General features: G+C 34.2%; 1 protein-coding gene across 1 annotated transcript; it reads right to left on the bottom strand.

Moving 5' to 3' along the window:
• Positions 1-7,809: 7,809 nt before the first annotated feature.
• Positions 7,810-20,304, bottom strand: LOC137399952 (uncharacterized). The gene is made up of 9 exons (XM_068086224.1): positions 20,203-20,304; positions 19,655-19,809; positions 17,606-17,782; positions 16,154-16,329; positions 15,040-15,292; positions 14,421-14,542; positions 12,609-12,784; positions 9,891-10,017; positions 7,810-8,529 (listed from the first exon to the last, which is right to left on the bottom strand). The coding sequence occupies exons 2-9, from the start codon at positions 19,735-19,737 to the stop codon at positions 8,318-8,320; spliced, it is 1,326 nt and encodes a 441-aa protein (XP_067942325.1). The 5' UTR covers positions 19,738-19,809; positions 20,203-20,304; the 3' UTR covers positions 7,810-8,317.
• Between the last annotated feature and the right edge of the window lie 1,744 nt (positions 20,305-22,048).

Raw genomic sequence — 22,048 nt, 5'->3', positions numbered from 1 at the left:
TTCGTCGATTTTGCTCCTCTTTTATACTTGTCCTTGAGCCATTGCCAAAGGTCATTGGTTGGTTGTGTTTTACTTGTGGTTTTTGCATCATTTCTTGCATAATTTCTGTTTCAGATTCTCTGCGGTGAGCTAAAATTCCTTACTGTTCTTGGAATCCCATGACGACAAGCAAAAAATATTTTAAGTCCAGCAACAATTTGTACAAAACTGGCTATAACTCAAAAACTATTAAGAGTAGCATTGTGAAGTTAATTTTGCAGTAATCCTTATTCTAAGACGCTACTAGTTAGCTAATCTATATGAAGCAAGAAACATGTTATCATTTTATGCCATTCTGTTCACAGCCATTTCTTCAGTATTTTTGCATAAAATACAATATCTTAGTTAATGAAAAATTATGCTATATTTTCCTACTGCTATACAATACAACATTTTCTAGACCAACATTATGCTATAAGCTATATCTAAATATACTAAATAAAGTGTTGTAAATAATTGTCTCGCTGATGACTGGTTGCTGATCTGGTGCATGCTGACTGCTACTTCGCTCCAACAAGTCATAAATCAAGCTGGCTCCTGTAATGTTGGTGATATACTTCTCCTTGTGCTTGACACTCTGTAGAGTTGTTTGCTTCACTGAATAGCCATAGTAATTGTTGTAGCCAGTTAGTCTCTTTCAGATTAGGTGGTATTGGTCAATAATAATCATGATTTAGTAGCAATTTTGTGCTGTTTTTCATTCATAAGCTTTTCATTAAAATGATCAGACAACTCCTAATCCAACTGATGTCCCATATATTCATGTTGCATCAGCTGTGATGGTTGAACAACTTCCATGCTTGATATTTCTAGAAGCATAGCAATTGCCCTAGATTTTCATGTTTGCTTGTTGATGTATCGCATTGCTTTGCTTAGTGCAATGTTTTGCAGCAGTTGTGGTGTTCCGTGATCCCACAATTTATTATTTCTTTTTACTTATTGATCATCTATCGTTTCAAACTCTGACACCTGTCACTGTTTATAAGCTGATTTTTAATACTCATGCAACACCTGGAATTCCACTAGTCTACATATATAAATGTGTTTGTCCATCTGTTCAACAGTCCAGTTATAGTGATAAAGTTTTAGGAATGGAAAATTCGCGTAATTCGGGCAATAAAAACAGCTTATACAGGTGCAGGAAATGTAGTGTTTATAAGCTGTTTTTATTACCCTTGCAAGGCAGGGCATTCAGCTAGTCTATATATATACATCTCAAAGTTTGTCATTTGACCAGTTACAGCGATAAAGTTTTTAAAATTAAAACTGCACATCGTACTGGATTTGAACTCAAGAAGACTGCGCCCACATGTTTGCAAACACATGCCTAACCACAAGGCTAAGCCGTACTTATCATTCCTAGCCATTTGATCTCCGGTATCTTTATCGCTAAACGGCAATGCACTTTTTATTATTAATTAATATTCCCTTTCGCATTTGTTTTGCTTTTCAAAAATTATTTAACGCCATTTCCAAGTTCATTGCTTACTTTTTAACTTGTAATTTTCAAATTTGACGTTTCAATTTCAAATGTTCTATGACCAGTTCCAATTTCCAGCTCTTACTCGTGACAAACACTGAGAACTATTAAGTTTAAAACTTTCACACCTGAACTGTTATATTATCGCCAGTAGGAATTGCATCTACATGCTCTTTCCGTTCAATCAGACAAAGAATCCAACAAAAACAGTTCGATATCTCATTTTTACGTTAATACCAGTATTGATATGGAGTTTAAAAGTTAAAATGGTAGGCTAAATGCTGTATATATTAAATAAAAATATATTTTCTGTCCAAAGAATTTTTGTTACCTGGGTAATGTTGGGTATTCAGTACCCTTTACTGTAATAAGAGCCTGTCCTAAGCCAGCTAAGAGGAATAGGAAATAAATCACATCACACCGAAATTGAACTTGGATATTGGGCCTCCGAGCAAAGCGCATTACCATCTGCATCATTCAACCAACTTACTGCACTGCAGTACAATTGTGAAGATAGTTATTACATAGGATGATCTCTCACAGCACACTGGATTGCCAGCATACTAGTATGATCTCTATTAATAAATCCAACTTTGTCACGCATGTGTGAATGCATGTGCGTGTGTGAATGCGCACGTGTGTGTGCGCGTGCGTGCACGAGGTGTGTGGTGTGTACGCAATTCAATTATACTGCGTAGCTGTGGACACTTACTACTGCTATTGCAATGCTAATGCAACTACACAAACACCCAGACAAAAAATTGCTCAGACTGTAATGCATTTGACATCAGTGTATCAGTGGTATCAGTGAGTACCAATGCGCAATTATGATTTTTTGTAATGATCCCAACCGTGGTTATAATGTTTGCTGCTCTTCCTGGCTAAAAATTGCTAAGATGTGTTTTTGTCTTGTCTGTAGAATTAGCTACGTAAGTTTTTGAATAGCAACAACATTTTTGTGCAGATTTCTTCAAAAATTCTGAGCTCTTTAATTTTAACACGACTGTCATATTCGCAGCTCCTAGTCACCTTAATAAAACTCGAGGTACGTTTGAAATTAGTAACATTTCAGCAACCTTATAGCTGAAACTAGCAACTTCCCTGCGTTTAGATGAGCTTACCAATTCTAATGACAAATATTTTCTTACACGGAAATCATATCCAGCATATGGGAAATAGCAGTTCACGGTTGCTGTCAACACAGCAGGAAAATGAAAAATATCTGGACAAAATCATTGTAGATTGTGGATTTATAAAACTCCAAAGGCGCCATTCATTTCGCTCGTAAAAAGATTAAATTTATCTCCTTAAAATTCTGAAAAACTATTTAAAAATACAACGGCACCCTCTATTTGAATATCACCCCTAATGAAGCGCCACTATAGGAGAAGGGCTAAAAATAGAGCGCCATAGCGTTCAATTAGAGGTTGTATGGCATATCATAAATCCTGCAAAAAAAGATCATAGCATACACTGTATATGTAATAATTAATTGCAGTAATTACAGGCATCTCACAGACGAGACCCTCTATTCCTAAAGCACCTGCTCTCCGCTGTAAATGTTTGCTATAATAAGAACCGTGTGCATCTTTCCATCTGAAGCCACAGTTGCATGTTGGGAAAAAAGATTGTATTGCATGGGATTCGATCTCGCTCATTCAGTTTGGCAGCAGCTTGGTTTAGATGCAGATAGTAGTGCCAATGGTAGCAGCACGGGACTGCCACCAACTGCACCACTCAGCCATCTCACTGCATTTTGGAATAATTGTGCACATAGTTATTACACATGATGATCTCTCACTGCATACCAGACTGCCAATGTACTAGTGTAAATAAATAACAGTAGTTTGTTTTTCAAATAAGAATAAATACTGTTAGAATATCGTAGTTATAATGGACATTTAATATTATTTTACTGTTTAAACAGTTTCGCACCAATTCACTTCATTTAGTCATTCACAAAATGGGAGCGCTGTTGAATTTTTGATTAAATAAATGTCGCTATGCAAAATAGCATTCAGAGACTTTTCTGTTAGTAGCTACTCTGCTTGCGGCAGCAAAAGGATAATAAATGACGGGCTAATGTCATCAGAACTCTACTCTGTTACTGGCAAACATAAATAAGGTTTTCGTACTGCTGTAGCAACAACGCAAGTGACGTGTTATAAAATTAATATAAAATTATTTTAGTAATCTATGACGATCAACCATGAATAAGCAATTCAGTGAATATTGTAACCTATTAAACAAAAGCTATACCCAATTCAGTGAATATTGTAACCTTTGTTATACCTTTGTTAATATATACCTTTGTTAATATATATATTAACAAAAGCTATGTCAAACATGTAGCAACAAAAACAAAACTAAAGATGAAGCCAGTGTTAAAAATTCAAACTATGATAAAATTTTGTTAAAAACTTGCACAAATTTTTTGACCTAAAATAGCATATTTTACTTGACTAAAATGTTTCATGAGTGGTCGAGTGTGTATAACCTATTGAGCCTGTCCAATGGGGTGGCTTCTTTTACTTACTGTTGGCTCTTGCTATTGGGTACTATCAATTACATCTTTCCAACAATAGCTCTAAGCTTCATGCAAGATTTTTGGTGAGCAGAATCTTTAATTTTTAGTTAACTAATGAACTAAACTGTTTTGCAAGAAAGCTATTTCGGAATTAAAAAAAAAGGTCTGTCAACCTTAAGTGGTAGTTTGAATATTTAGTGGAAGAACGGATTACTCTTTCCAGTTTGTCTTTACTTAATTTTGTACAGGGCATAATTGCTGTTTTTTATGTTATGAATAGGCACACTTTTATACTATGATTGAGCAGACCTTCTTATAATGATCGGGCACACCTTCTTATAATGATCGGGCACATCTTCTTATAATGATCGGGCATGCCTTTTTATAATGATTGGGCACGCCTTTTTATTATGATTAAGCACGCCTTTTTGGCTAAAAAATTCTTTCATGTCACCAACCTCTACAAAAATAAATACTACCAAAAATTGATTTTAATTATATGTAAGAAATAATTTGATATTAGAAACTTTTGCATTTATTTCATAACAAGATTAAATATCAGCTGTCAATAAAAAAGAAAGATGTCAGATTTAAGCAGTAGTTTTGTCAGATAACTGGACCGACGTACTGGCTCATACTTTCATGCTGTTTCAAGGTAACATAAATCTTGACAATGTCTCACTATCATTGCCTAAACTAGAGGGTTCTACTATAGTTATTTGAATACATGGTTCTACAAAAACAACCATTATGAACTTCATTAAATTCATTGTATTATTCTGAGCTATGTAAAAGAATGAATGTAATGTTAAAAGATTATTTTTGTTGCTAAAACAAGGTTGTGTTACATTACCGATATATTAGTATATAATGACATAATTTTTAAAGCTTAAGTGTTTGATGTTAATTTTGTAGTATCTGTGTGTACACCAAATATAAATTGTTATGTTCTGAGTGACTACGGTATAATGTAGTGTAAATAAGGTGAATGTATCCTTATATAAACTGTTTTATACCACTCAGAGTAAATAGTAATAAGAAAAACTAAAAAACTTATTTTCACTTAAAAATCCCTTCAGGTGTTTGCACCTCTCTTGGCTGGCAATGCCAGCAGTATATTAATGCTAATATATCTCAATTATTCTATTTTTTCCAAATTAGTTAAAAATTACTCATATCATAGACAGCAATGCATTGTCTAGCTTACTCTCAGAAATATAATTATATCATGTCATTTTATATTCTGTTGAAACTTGATTGTGTTCTGTATGGATAAAAGGAGAAAAATGACAACCCTCGCTATCACGGCCATCTTACCTCTTCTATGGATACCAATGAACAGGTTCAGTCACTGCGTGCTCTCTAGATATCTAAGTCTTTCCAAAGATGTAAGTGATTCTTCAAGAATGTTGGTATTTATTTTGGATTTTTTTAAACCTACAGCGCAAGTGAATGCAGCCAGTAGGCAGAGCGTATGTTATATGTGATGAAGCAAATGAACTTACGTACAGAATAGCACATATTGAAATATTTTGGTACAAAAGCAGAAACAATCAAACTTGTTTTTTTTAACAAACTTAATTAAGCATATGCAAGGTGGAAAAAAACTCAGTAAAATATCAAGAAAGACTCAGCTTTTTAGTGTTTAATTTATTGTATTATACTGTTTACTTTTATATGTTATGTATATGTATATATTGTTGCTATCTCTCACTCCCATTTATGATTTATTCGGTAGCTAAATGAATTGCACTTTATTCATTATTACACATGCATTTACAAATTTCGCTTATTTTTTGGTTGCAGGTAAGCCAGTTTCTGCTGCCGATGGCAAGCTGTGTGTTGGCAGCATTTATTTACCTTGACTCACTGGCATACATAATGAATATAAGCTTGCTCCAGTTGCTGTCTCACAGGCTCCACAACATGTACTCAAAAGTAATCAATTCAAATGATCTCAGATATGGGCACAATGCTATTTTGGAGTTTTCCTCCCATGGCTATGCTATCTAAAGCAAGTGCATCCAATTAATAACATTTTTTTCTAGGCTTATTTTCTGAAATTGCTTTTGTTAGAGTGTACCTACTTGGATTTATGTAACTAAAATATGCAACTGAACTTCTCACAGTGCTAAGGTGCGCTTATATGTAGAGGTGACCCTAGTGAAGGAAGTAAGAATATGACACCGTATTGAATCAGGCCCTACATAGAAATATGTCAATTTGAGTCCTTCACCAGATAAATGCAGCTTCACAAACGCTCTATTCCATTGACTTAGCTTCTACCAATGCAAACACCTCGTACAAGCTTTTTTAAAAACTGTGATACACCACTCCAGATAATTTGTGGTACATTACATCAGAATTGTAAAACTGATCAAATCTTTTACACTTTCCTTGGTTAGATACTGAGAAAAGAGAGAAAAAGATGAAAGTGATGGAAATAAATTTAAAAATTTTATACTACAGTTCAAAGAACCACTTATTATTTTAATTATCCTCAGCTATCTATGTACTATGACATGTCCGCACTGTTCTTATTTAATTGCATCTGTCAGAGGTAAAAAAGCATCCATAACTTGGAATGGTAGCATAAGAGCACATCTGAAGGTGTTTTACCATTATATTAAATAAGCTTCATTGTTCTCCAGTCCAGTGCCTTCAGCGTTTCAAAGCTTCTGGTCTCAAAGCAAAATAATTAACAAGGGAAGTTGTCTTATCTATTGACTGTTGGCAGTCTACTTGAGCTTTCATTGACAAAGTTTTGTACTATTTAAGTAAACATGCAGTTTAGGCATACATCGTGACAATCACTGTTTCCATACTTCAATTGAATTTTGAGTTGCCGGCTGCCAATGTATTTGCACTCTACCATTTCAATCACAGGTGTCCGTCCTTTAGTGGGATATTGCTGAAGGCGAGGCGAAGCCGAGCTGTAGGCTACACACACACAAAAACAACATTGACATTGCTGTTTTTGTGTGTGTAGCCTAAGGCTCGGCTTCGCCTTCGGCAATATCCCACTACAGGACATCTGTGATTTCAACGATTTGGAATTGCACCATACATGTATAGGTCTCTGCAAGATTCCCCCAAAACAAAACTCGTTAAAATAGACTCACTTACTCACAGCAAACTCTGCACAAATTTAGCGAAGCGAAACGACGTCAAATGCGTTTGAATTTTACCTTTTCTATGATTCAAAGTGGAAGCAACTCCAAACCCATTCGAAGCATGAAAACAGTAATTATGATTAGAACTGGTCATAGACTGCCTCGCAAAAATGGTGGAAGCCTTGATAAAAAGTTTGAAAGAAAGACAGTTTGCATACATAAAAAATAGAGCTTGCTATCCTCTAAAACCACTTCTAAAACTTATCAATACCTTTAAACATAGCTAATTTCAAATGCACCCTTTCCTTGCTGTACTGATTACTACGACTTCATGTTTGTCAACAGACTCTGTAATAATCAAAATGTTTGTTAATAATGACTACTGCAATACATTTATTTCTAGTTTAAAAGAAAAATGACCAGACTATATGAGTGGATCTCAGAGGCCTGCCAGATAACAGCAGAAGAGACCGCTCATGCTGAAGCGTGTTGAAAGTCTGCCTCCTGCTCATCCAATCAGCATTGGAAGCCTCTCATTATAAATTGTAGAGAGCAGTCACAGCTGAGGCATGCACACATAGATGGAGCCGCAAAGGGGGGCAAATATGACTTATGATTTGAGTGATGAGAATGTCGAGCCTCATTTTCTACTCAATATTTCTTTATTTTCTTTATGGTATAAGAATAAAAAGTGAAGAAGTAAAACATAGATGTAATATATTTAAAAGAATGCCATCGCGGCTGACATTAAAATTAATATACTAATAATGACAATAAAATAGCAAGTAAAATACTACTAATAAAGGTGAACTACCTAATGGTGAATGGCACAGCTTTGCAAGCAATGAAAACCTAGAATCAGCGAGGGGATGCCAGTACAATTTTTACATTCATCACTGATTACGACAAAGCAGCGATGTGTGCTGTGACATCCTGAGAAATAGGTGACTAGGTGGACAAGTGCCCTTTCCCGCAAAACCATCATTAGTTATGATCTATACTTTTGTACAACACCATTGGCAAATGAGCCCCAAAATCGTTAGCTTCCAAAAACGCGAGTGTAAGGTGGCCTCGTCAATGGATGAATTATCAAAATATAAATTTATGAAAGGCACAAAGTGCAAAATAAAATATCAACAGATTACATACATAGAGAAATCATGTGGAGCCAGATTTTCTCTTAGATTTAGTGTTAGCATGATTGGACGATAAGAGCACTCTACGACGCCTTCGAGCAGCTGCCCCGTGAGTCGATCGATACGACAGGCTCGAGAAGAGGAAGCTATTGTCACCTGACTTGATGCGATTCTCGGAGGACAGAGCCCAGCTGAGATTGTTGGGTAATTGCATACTGAATGGACGACACTCCCCTGGTTTAATACACAACAAATAAACAAAGTTTTCAGTCTCAACACAATGACTCACCTAGAAGTTATCTACTCTCTGCTGAGAATAATCATGGCTACATATACCGTGAAGGCAGCAAGAAGTTGAAGCTGCGTAGACTATTTTAATATAGTGACACAAGTAGTCTATTAATATGTACATATATGACACAAACTGGAGTAACAACAAAAAATTTTGTCCTTTTTTCGCTAACAATTCTTTGTGCTAATCTACTTGTAAGTTATTTTGATGTCAGTGATTTGGCAACTAGCCAATAAAAGATTAAAGCCACCCAATGCAAATCATTATTGATCGAACTTCACACAGAATGCAAATTGCCAAACCTAGTTATTCCTCAATTGTCACAAACCTATCAAATGGAAAATCTCGCAAGAACACCGCAAGTATATAGTAAGAACTTGCAAACTGAATATAAACGCTCCTCAGGACATATTCCTTACAAGCTACAGTCAATGTCTATCTTCTAGGTCACCAAGATAAATAATTAATTAGCAGTTCATGATGAAGGACAGTGACTTTGGAAGTCAGCCAAGTACCAAAGGTTTAACGAAATTATATCCTTGGAAGAGAAGTTCATTAAAATGTTTCTAGTAGAGCTACCTAAGGTAGCTTTAACGGAAACATTATCATGAAATATCAAGTTTTTAGTAGAGATAATAACAAATATTATATTATCTAAAAGTTTCATTTTTTGGATAGCACCTAATTGTTGTTTAACCATCCTAAAATAATACTGTGGTAGCCAGCTAATCTGAACAGCAAACAAATATCTACTATTACAGTTGTTACATGGAAGGATGGCTTGGATCAGGTGGGAACAATTTTTCTGAAATACTATCGCTGTATGCAGGTCATCTGACAAGTGCCAGAACAAGTGAGTCACTAGAAGATTGCTTCATGAGGAAAAACAAGAATGGTGCAAGGAGTTGCTCCTCGTATTAAAACACAGTTTTGTAGAAGATCACATGCTATCTTTATTTTTCATTTCTAATCATGATTGAAAGACTGGATGTTCAGTCAGAAGCCGAGAGAAATAGCAGTTGGCGTGACCAGAGATTCGCTAACTAGAATGTCAAGTAAATTCCAGCCATGCTCAGAGATGCCAGTGAAGTTCATTGTACAGCGCTATAAAAACATTCAGGATGTTTAGACAACTACTTGTCAAAATACATCATAATATTCATATAATTTCCTAAAGTCTGTAACAGATGAAATAGGATGTAACTAGAATGCAATATTTACAGCCTTCCTTACAAGGAACAACTCGTTTTGAGCCAACTTCAAATATTCAGGTCACTGAAAGTGTGGAAACTAACAGACATACCTGAACACGAATGATTATGCGGATGCTGCCGTCTCCTCTTCGCTGACTTTTCAGGGTTGCAGGGCAAAGAAAGTGAGGATGGAGTAACGAAACAGTCTTGTGACTGTTCACTGGAACTCTGGTACACCTTTAACAAACCAAGCCGTCACTATTCTTATTTAAACACTGCTGACAATTTGACACTAATCCTTGCACTATTACCGCAGGTGAAGCAATCGGCTTGGCAGCATACTCATCACCTGCTTCATCAGGTCAGAAACATTGAGCCATGCTCTGGCCTTGACAGCATACTCATCACCTGCTTCATCAGGTCAGAAACATTGAACCATGCTCTGGCCTTGACAGCATACTCATCACCTGCTTCATCAGGTCAGAAACATTGAGCCATGCTCTGGCCTTGACAGCATACTCATCACCTGCTTCATCAGGTCAGAAACATTGAGCCATGCTCTGGCCTTGACAGCATACTCATCACCTGCTTCATCAGGTCAGAAACATTGAGCCATGCTATGGACTTGAAAGCAGTCGAAGAAGTTTTACAGAAGGAATGAATCTTAATTTTAAAATAAAATCAGTCTTGAACCAAATTACTTAAGTTGTAGGAGCGCCTATGAAGATGTTTTTACTGTTTAGCAGTAGTGTTAAATCTATACCTATGAGCGCCTATAAAACCTATGTAGGTTTCAAAACACTACACAAAATTTTAATAAATGTTTGACTCTAAACTTAGAGGAATTACCAATATTTTAAGTTTTTTAAAGTATTGTAGTTTTGTAAGTAAAAGTGAAGAAACTGGCAAAACTTGAAAATAAATTATTTTAGATTTCACCTGGTCTAAACTAGAGTGAGTTACATCATGTATCTTTATAACAGCATCTACTTCCAAACCTAGGTATTACCAAGCTTAAAAGTATGATTAGCTAAGGTGGTGGAGTAACAATAAAAACCTAACTTATTAAAATATTCCTGCCACATACAACAGTCTACCGTTTAGCAGTTCTTACGGACTCAAATGAAAGGAATTCAGTTTTTTATTAGATACGAACAAAAAGCCTGTGATTTTGATATTAATGATGACTAATATTAATTATATATATATATAATTAATGATGACTGATATTAATTATATATATATATAATTAATGATGACTGATATTAATTATATATATATAATTAATGATGACTAATATTAATTATATATATATATAATTAATGATGACTGATATTAATTATATATATATATAATTAATGATGACTAATATTAATTATATATATATATATAATTAATGATGACTAATATTAATTATATATATATATAATTAATGATGACTAATATTAATTATATATATATATAATTAATATCAGTCATCATTAATTATATATATATATAATTAATGATGACTAATATTAATTATATATATATAATTAATGATGACTAATATTAATTATATATATATATAATTAATGATGACTAATATTAATTATATATATATAATTAATGATGACTAATATTAATTATATATATATATAATTAATGATGACTAATATTAATTATATATATATAATTAATGATGACTAATATTAATTATATATATATAATTAATGATGACTAATATTAATTATATATATATAATTAATGATGACTAATATTAATTATATATATATAATTAATGATGACTAATATTAATTATATATATATAATTAATGATGACTAATATTAATTATATATATATAATTAATGATGACTAATATTAATTATATATATATAATTAATGATGACTAATATTAATTATATATATATATAATTAATGATGACTAATATTAATTATATATATATAATTAATGATGACTAATATTAATTATATATATATAATTAATGATGACTAATATTAATTATATATATATAATTAATGATGACTAATATTAATTATATATATATAATTAATGATGACTAATATTAATTATATATATATAATTAATGATGACTAATATTAATTATATATATATAATTAATGATGACTAATATTAATTATATATATATATAATTAATGATGACTAATATTAATTATATATATATAATTAATGATGACTAATATTAATTATATATATATAATTAATGATGACTAATATTAATTATATATATATAATTAATGATGACTAATATTAATTATATATATATAATTAATGATGACTAATATTAATTATATATATATATAATTAATGATGACTAATATTAATTATATATATATAATTAATGATGACTAATATTAATTATATATATATATAATTAATGATGACTAATATTAATTATATATATATATAATTAATGATGACTAATATTAATTATATATATATAATTAATGATGACTGATGAAATCTTTACTATAATAAAAACCATGTCCGCCCGTCCAAAGCCATGGTTGGAAAAACAATTGCTTCATATGGGATTTGAACACATGACATTACACTTACTAGCTGAACACGCTAACATCTTAACCAATCAACCACATTCAATTATTGCCGAATAATTGTGCACATACTTATTCTCTGTGTTATTCTCCGTTTGCCACATGACTGCAAGGGTACTAGTGTTAATAATCAGGGGACTAGCAGAGATAAAACTTGACCCCAAATTAACCTTACTAAAGCAGCTGCAGTACTAGTAGCAGGCAGAGAATACGTGTAATGGAATACAAATAACATAATAATAAAACTTACTTTATTGATAGACTTGAAGCGACGATATCCCGTCTTGATTGGACGGCCATATTTGCCATATTTGGTCCTTTTCAACTTGTTGGGATAAGAGATGTGCATTACATTGTGTAAATGCATCTGCGCATTAGTGGGAGTGCGGGCATCAGGGTCATTGACCTCGAGGGCACGGGTCTTAACTGAAACATACCATGTACAATTGCTAAGTTTCTACAGAGTGATAGCGGAGTGACACACACCCATATGCGGCTGCTGACATCATGGGAACAACTGTGTCGCTCTCATCCTGTCATGATTTAGTGTCGCTGTTTAGACCGGTGTGTCCGTTATCGACCAATGGCGTCACACTTGCTCATGCGCAAAAGTCTGGCTTGAACTGGTCATAAAGAGTCGCACAACCATAGCTTTACTATAGCGTCCTATGCAAACATGATCTGCTTGCCACTCAAACAGTGGCACATCCAGATGTTGCTTCACTACCGCTGCATGGAAAATTAGTAAATAAGTGCCATGCGAGGTTAATGACAAGCCTGTGATACTATAGAAAGTGCCAAGCAGGTATACTCTGGCAGACTAGCCCAAAAAATACATATCGTGTTGACCATATGTGTCTTAATAATTACCAGCACTATCTCCCCTACCCGATACATTTACTCAAGGGTAATGTATTAGAAAAAATATGCAGATGGCTTAAGTTGAACCATTAGTAATTGTCAAGTCTGAGTCAAGGGGTACCAAAAACTAACACTTGATCATTGCAGTCCACAATGTTAACTCCTCGGACTCAGCTAAAGGTTGTTTTTCATGCAGCGGTAATCACTGGTTACCGCTGACGATTGCAACCACAGGTTGGTAATATAATTGTCTAACCACGAGTCTACAAAGGCTCTTACGATTTATAGCTCTCACTATATACTCTATACACCCTTTTCCCGATTTCCCACGCTAAATGACGTATTATTTGAAACTCTATGGACTCTATTAACGCTATGAAACACAATCCTTCTTTGTGTTTTCTTGAATTTGTAATTGCGGTTTTTCGTAAGGTTTAATTGCTAACTCGGTAAGGACTAATACTTTTCGTGCGGACAATTGTATTATCTCGAATAGGTATAGCCTCTAAATTTTCTCTCTTCGTTCGATCAGACAAAGACCATCTGATATCTCATTTTTACATTTGTACCGGTATCGAGAGGTACCAGTATCATTGTATTCAAAGTTGTGATGGATAGCTTCTGCTGGAACAATAACCTTTTTTTACACTACACACACGTACGCCTATGCACGAATTGTTATTATTAATTCAACACATGCAGGATTTTTATTTTGCTTTCTCAGTTCGTATTAATTTTATCATTACCAAATCATATTTTATTGTAATCGTAGCCAAACAGACTTAATTTAGCTCTTCCTTGCTAATTATTTCACATTTAAACACTTTTATAGTTGTTTTATTTTGTTTCATAAGTTATTTGACCTGCACAAAATTTTCTTCATAACACGAAGTTTGAAAGTTAGAATGGTAATTGTGGTTATATGTTAAATACAAATAAATTTGCTGTGCAAAGACTTTTATTACTTGGGCAACGCTCGGTATTCACCTAGTATATATATATGTTTTATATCAATTGTCATTTAATTTGACAGAATTCCGCATCCGCAACAGGTTTACAGCAAAATAATCCATTGAGGGTCTGGTTTTACATTCAAGAGGATTTTTAGGAATTGTCTCAAATTCATACATTATACCCATAGAGTAGATAACACCAACCATTGCTGTCCAAGATAGAAAACACAATTAATTTAATCCCATACTTGGAATTCCATAGGTTGCTCCTCCGCCAACTTCATAGAAAACATCAGATTGCTCATCGTCAGCCTCTCCAGCATGATCATCACAAGTTTCTCCACCGTCAGATGTGAGCAGACTTGACTCACTACAAGTTGTCCCACTTTGCTATTGCGTGTGTATGTTAGTTTGTGAAAACAATATGCGTTACCACATTTTCTGACTGATTTTATCGACACTTTACACACACATATACTCCGTGCCTTCCACCAGGTCACTGAAATATTTGGTTTTAAAACTCCATCAAGTTGCTGAGAACCAGCCTCCTGAACACCCACCTACTGGTTATTTTGACTGCAAAATGAAAGAAATCCATGGATCTGCCAATCTTGCTGCTAGTAAAGAATAAATGATACAAACAATGCAACTAATACAAATAAGAGAACGAACAGATAAGATGTCAGAAGGTGACCAACGACGTTACAAATTGGGTCAACTAAAGTAAAGGTTGAACGACTGCTTTGTGCTGACTACATGCACTAAGACTAATTCTTCTATTTACTGTAGCAAAACCTTATTTTTCTGCCAATCACGTTTCAAAGTTTTTCCCATGATATTTTGATTGGCCACCTTTTTGCCACCAACCTGGATATATCATAGTAACCGGTATCAACATTCAACATGGGAATATAATCCGCAGGCTCTGACTCCATGCGTAGTGATTTCGGCTTTCTCTCGATGAAAGCAGGGTCCGTATCCATTGACTCCTTTTTTTTCCCATGGGGTCGAGGCTTTATTTTACGCTCCTGCTCAGGGGTGAATGACCTCTCTTGAGGGGTGCTGCTGATTACTATAGAAGGACTAGCATTCAGCTTAGCCCTTCGTCTCCTCCTCGCATCTGCACACAATCATACCAATATTTACACATTTTTTCTATAAAAATGATTATGGACCGTCTTATAAAAGTATATATATATATATATATATATATATATATATATATATATATATATATATATACATATATATATATATACACATAGATATATGTATTTACACATATATATATGTCAAAATTCAGTCAAATAGACTACAGGCTGTCTGACTCATTGCTGTGCGAAGAATTTAAAAACTTTTTTGCTTTGAAAATTTGCATAATAAAAACACAATTTGAGCACATATCTACCTAACAGACCATTGACATTTTCAACAGCTCAAACAATATTTGTAAAAAGCAAAAACACTGAAATAGCTGGCAATTTGACAAGGTTGAAAAGATGTCACTACTAACATTTATAGTTGATAACACGACAACTAGCAACTAATAAGCTAAAAGTATACAAAAATGGCATCTAACTGATGTTACAATTTACAGGAGGCCTAATTTACAACAATTTTTCAGCTTTGACATGTTCACGAGGAGCATGTTATTATTGCAATTAAAGTAAATATACATAATTAAGGTAACAATAGGTATAATAGCAGTAAGTAGTAATAATTATAATTATAAGATAGTAATAATGGTCCTGCAGGTTCCCTATCACAGAAACAACAGCAGGAGAAATAACCTATAAAATTAAAAAAAAGCCGAGCCTAAGTTCATGCCTAAGGTGGCACATCAACTTATATCATATAGCAATGCATTGCTCACAGTTCAAGGCCTGCTTCAGAAATTTCTATACGAATGCACCCATATATAAGAGTAGAGAAATCTTGGTGAAGCCTTTTAACAAGCAACAGAGCGGATAATAGCATTTACGATCAGTAGTCTTGCGTTCCGCAATGAGTTCATTAACCGAGTCAGACTCAAGGTCAGCACCCGAAACAAGGCTGCTGCTGGGAGGCAGCGAAAGGGCTGACAGCTTGTTAGCGATGCGAGAGCACTGGTCCTCCGAGTCTGTGGTGGCCTCAATGGCTGGACTTAGTTTCCTTTGCCTGAAAATATGAAAAGATACTCGCTGTAGATCTCAAGCGCCTCTTTGATGCTAATTTTATTACGGAAAAAAATTATTTAGCTAAAAATAAAATGGATTTCTAAAATTACAGATTTCAGCATAATCCATTAAGAGTGGTGGCATAGTTAGCATTAGAAATATAATAGCGTGAAAAAATGAATATGCCAAAAGAGAAGATAATTCTGTATACATCGTATCTCTATCAAATGATAACATTATTTTTGGAAATGCCACTCTTTTTTGTTAAACAGGTGCTGTTTTTCAACAGTAGCAAATAATCAAGAAATCCATGGCTGGCTAGTAAAATTATAAGGAAACTGCAAATATTGTGAGACCCATGACATTACGCAACACAATACACTTGTTAGTCGACTCTTTGTTTTGCTAGCGGCTCTAAACATAAATTTGTGTTTGATATTTCGCAAGCGCAGAGCTTAGAGATGTGGTTATAAAAGGGCAATACTGAGTACAAAGAAGGAAGACGGAGCTTGTAAGAATACAGAGCCAACTAGACAAAAAGCTACCTGTTTCCATAAAGATGAATCTCCAACAAATGAAACCTTGTAATGAAATTCATTTGGGCTTAAACAATGGATTTGTTAAAAGTTTGTTGCAATCAAATAATGTTAAGATTTGCAAAATTTTAGGGAAGAGGATTATTTGATTGTGCAGTTCTAGTCGGCTCTCCAGTAGATAAATCTATATCTATAGTAGAGGTCCACTCTTCACAGGAGAAAAATGATGTTTAGGTTCAAGCAGAATATAGCCTGCGTTGTCATTGGCCAAATCAAAAAGTCGTGTGAAACAACCAGAAAACATTTGGTGAGGTGAGATCGCCTAGATGAAAGTAATGCTTAAGTTTCGTATCAGATTTCATTAGAGATTTGTCCTCATGTGAACTAGACATTATTCTGCCCATATTTAATCTAAAAATAGTAATTGCTTAAAAAAACTGTTCTATTTTCTAAACTTTTTTCAGAAAACACCTGCTCAACATGTTAAAACAGCTCAATGCAAGTGGAATTTCAAATAATTGTCTATGGATTCAGTAGTGATGGCAACAAAACTATTAGTTTGGAATGCATTTGAAGGACCAATTGAGCGTGTAAAATTACACACACTTAAAACAAATATGTTTGAACCAAGTCACTTATGAATGAACATAATGAAAACATACTTTTTCTCGACTGGTCGTTATCACCGAATAATTAGATTAAAAGATGTTATAAACATATAACACGCATATATGGACTCACATGTGTGAAGGTATAGCATAAACCTTGGAAGCAGAAACTTGCAGCGACTGGCAGCGCAGGATGCTCTCGAGGTCGCTAGATGCTGATGCTTCACTCCGATTAGGAAAATCAACGGAGTAGAGACTCATATCCTCGGAGACTCCATTACTGTTACGTCTTCCCTTTCCTTTTCGCTTCCTATTCAGAGACAACAACTATGACTTACCATGGTTACTCAACAAACAAACTTACCTTAGACTCACATAAAAACAACTTCTTGATCCATGAAACCTTGTCATCCGCATCATGTACATAAAACAGTAACCGCTGCAACATTTGGCTGATACTTGCCTGATAGCCAAGAGCAGAGTTGATCAGAAAAATGTCAGTTGATGATAACAAAGCTAAAATTCAGCGTGCAAGTATACCTTACAAAGACAACTTATCTGTTGAAAATAGCCATATAAACAACAAATAAGTTCCATGTTAGGCATGAAGATGCAATTATTAACTACAATAATTGAACAGAAATCAAATCCGGCTGGTACTGAATAGACTCAAACACTTCCAAAATACATGTCCGCAATCAGTTGTGCAATAGGTGCTGCCCAATGTATTGAGCCTTCTTAATGAGGGTTGTCCTACTTTACACAAGGAAAGAGGGAACAACTCTTACTATCACATCTACTATCTTTTTATATACATGTATTTACAACAATAAATCTTCCACAAGTTTTGAACAATTTAGGAGGCCTATATTGAGATTTGAAGGCATCACAAAAATAATTGAAAAGCATGTTGATATCAGGCTGTTATGAATGGTAAAGGTTGTTGATAAATTGAGCAGATTCGACATGTTGACCAAAATGAAGACACTTATGATCCACCTACAAACTGCTATGACTGATCCCGCTAGCAGTTGAAGACACAACCACTTTATGTAAGAGCCAAGAGGCTATGCTAGCATTTCTCCAGATTTTTTTTACTATACATCCGGTTACCAATGAGTTTAGGTTCTAATAACCCGCGAGCAAAGTTCAAACGAGAGCAAACGCAACCTACAACTATATACAGTATATGAGAGAAAAGCAAACCTCCGAGACACCTCCTGAGCCGATCGAAATGACTTGCGCTGTTTGCAAGGTTTTAACAAATATAATATATAAGTTATTTGTCCTATACATCACTAGTCTGGAACTAGATCAACAATTTCCTTCTCCCAAAAATATTAGGTATGTATGTAGAAATTACCTTTTCACAACAAAGGGTGTTAAAACCACTGTAGCATTAACACATGAGCAAAGGTCTTGCGTACCGCCATAGTTTTACAGAACATTGAGACACCGGGCTGGACAATGTTATAAAATATATTATCAATTCTATGAGCACTTTAGTTGTTTGAGTCCTTTCTAACTACTTCACACCAAAAGTAGTTAGTTCTACCTCTCACACATCAAGAGCATCCCAACCTCCATGTATATAGGAGAGGTACAAACACTATGTATATACGAGAGGTACAAACACTACATCCATGTATATATGAAAGGTACAAACACTACATCCATGTATATATGAAAGATGCAAACACTACCTATATGTATATATGAAACGTATTAAATAAATTGTTCAGTAAATCAAGGTGTCAAGAAGATACTCAAAAAATTTTTTTCACAGTAAAATTGAATACATTCCTTAAAGATTTTGCAACTTTCTCTCCATGAAGTATGATACACATAATGCAGTCACAAAAATAACCAGTAAGAGTTGTTTTGGGTTCATTGGAAACAATTGAAAACCAAGAATAAACATACTATGTACGTACTTTGTGATGCTATTTTGCTAAGATCAGCAGATATTTCAATATTTCAAAACCTTAAACCAGTCTCAGTTTCATACTACACAATGGTTGTATGCAGTTCAACACGCAAATATTTTTACATTTAGCGATTGATAGCCTAAACTTTGGCTGTGCATTGAAATTTTGAAGTTTGGCAAAGGCCACAAGTCATTCGTAATCAGGGAAATACAATGCTGAAAGCTGTTAGTGTGGCAAAAATATCATCTGCTTACCTATTGTGACGCCGCACGGTTTGTTGCAGTTCTTTTGAAGACTCATGCAATGCCAGGGTCAAATCCTGAGCTAGACCATCCATATAGCAAAATGTTACTGTTTGTAGAACTGCTTCACTTCTTCAACGTTCTGGCGTAGATTGTAGAGAGTTGAACTACAAGAACAAAGAAATAAAAAAGAATACTCATGAAAGTGCTGCAGTTTTAGCTAGACTCTTATTTAGCTGAAGTTACTTTGCAAACTAAAATGTTAGACAGTTTGAGCAAGTTTTAAATCAATGAAATATAGCGGTATGTTGTCAGATTGCAAATCAGAGAGCTCATTGCGTGTAACTTCACTAAATTGCACAATTTTTTCCCCTAAAACTAGCTCTAACAATTACAGGTAGCTATTTCATTTTCCAGCGCATCCTCGACTTGGCATGACAGTATTTACTTATAACCGTTGGCATTAGGTCGGAAGAGAGCAAGAAGGATTTGACGTGCGCACAAATGAACAGAGCTTAAATACTAAATTGAAATATATTACAAAAAGTATTAGATCTTACAAATGTGACCAATGATGACAGGTAATGGCGGATTGATTATTATTGTAACATAAAAAGACTAGAAAAGTTACTGCAAACAATATCGCAGGCTGGCTCTGTTAGCCTTGAAGTGTACATAGCTTGTGAGACATACATTAGTCGTGAAATATAGTATGAGCCGTGTCATAAAGCTTTCGTTGTAAATTTGGTCTTCTGTTTTAAACTTACGCTATCAAACCTCGTTTGCAATCTGATACAGTGAGTACAATATTCACTGCTAACCCGTTTTCTTTTTGCGGGCATGATGATATCGACAATTGCCCATTGACGGGCGAGGAACTTGCTCCAAACACAGTTTTAATAATTACTTGAAAGTTGTGCTCACACTTGCCTAATGCTTTAGAACGAAAGCTCAAAAAATACATTGATATTCACCACTATTTATTCAGATTAATCTGCAATTAGTGTTCAGATAAGTACTCTCTAACATTACTCCTGGACAATCCTAAGACGTCAGAGATTGATGTATTTGTCATGGTGTAGAGATGGAAAATTTCAAGGCATATACAATGGATAACACATCAGTTAACGCCAATAGATGTATTGGATCTGTAGGTCTACTCTGCCTCCTTGCTGTAGAAAACTGTTAAAATGCTAAAACGCAGACAAATAATTATCTAACATGCTTTACAAACATACTCACACGATGATTGTCAAACAACGCAAATCCTTTAATGAATATACCGAAGCATTTTAATCACTTTATCTACTAGGAACTTGAAAGTAGAAAAAAACAAAATACTTGAAAACTATAAAAAGGTCTCTTGGCCAACGCTATGTAAATTACTAGAAGGTAAAATCAACAATACACATTTTATAAATACCTGAAGCAATCACAATTCAAATGGTTTCGCTTGGTCAAAGGCACAAGTTACAACTACTGATACCAATGATACGTCCTCATATGCTTAGCAGTTGTATTGGTTAGTAAATGTTGTCAAGTTGAAAGAATAAACTATTTTCTGCAATTAACATTGCAACTGACTCAGTTGCAATGTTGAACTAAGTGAATTTATATCCATTAAGTTTTATACAACCTTTATTTAATCTTGGAAGCATTGATTTTTCCAGATCTGACAGCATTAGAAAAAGTGCACGATGCTTATATCATGCTCTAAATTATGAGTGTCTACTAACCACAGGCAAAGTCCTAGCCAAAAATCTGCCAAATTCACACATATTGTAAAGAAAAATTCTAGAAAAAAAACCTACAACTTTTGATTGAACCTTATCACTGGCTTACTTCGTATAGTTTTTCATCACAAAATGAAAAATTTGCTGAAGTTTTATAACAGACAATGTGATATTTTCTCTAAAACCCATTTACAGCCATTTGAGCCAAAGCTACAGCACACATACAATATTTAACATTAAAAGTGTTTGGTTATTCTGTAGATTTTTTCTATTTTTGAGCACGTATTCGTAAATGCTTAGTTGCCTTCCTTTTTAGTGTGCTAAGCTAACCAGCACATATATAAATGCTTTGTCTCTTTTTGCAACACACCATGAAATTTGTATGCAAATGATACCAAAGAAAAAATTTGCCAAAGACATGCTATGATGTGCAAAAAAACTGGGACCCCTTTGTTGAACAGATTTTCAAGCTTATTTTTAATGTACCGTTGTTGGCTTTGTTGCAAGGAAACACAATTTACATATCGCAATGTTTTCGGTCTTTGTCAAATCCAGGAGAGATGTATCGAAAAGAACATGAAGCTCCATCTACTACACAGTATTCGTAGATTTTACAAAAGCCCTTGAAACTGTTTAACGAGATGAGCTCGATGAAAGTAAACAACTTGATCAG

The sequence above is a fragment of the Watersipora subatra genome, chromosome 7 (genome assembly GCF_963576615.1).
Source record: "Watersipora subatra chromosome 7, tzWatSuba1.1, whole genome shotgun sequence".
Taxonomy (NCBI): Eukaryota; Metazoa; Bryozoa; class Gymnolaemata; order Cheilostomatida; family Watersiporidae; genus Watersipora; species Watersipora subatra.
This window is presented reverse-complemented; position numbering and strand designations above follow the sequence as displayed.

Bases quoted from the DNA above. Each gene is read 5' to 3' on its own strand.
- LOC137399952 (XM_068086224.1), bottom strand. From the start codon at position 19,737: ATGGATGGTCTAGCTCAGGATTTGACCCTGGCATTGCATGAGTCTTCA. The intron at 15,293-16,153 runs GTAAATGCTATT...GATTGTGTGCAG, and splicing joins GGAACGCAAGACTACTGATC to ATGCGAGGAGGAGACGAAGG. The intron at 8,530-9,890 runs GTATGTCTGTTA...GTATTAAACCAG, and splicing joins GCATAATCATTCGTGTTCAG to GGGAGTGTCGTCCATTCAGT.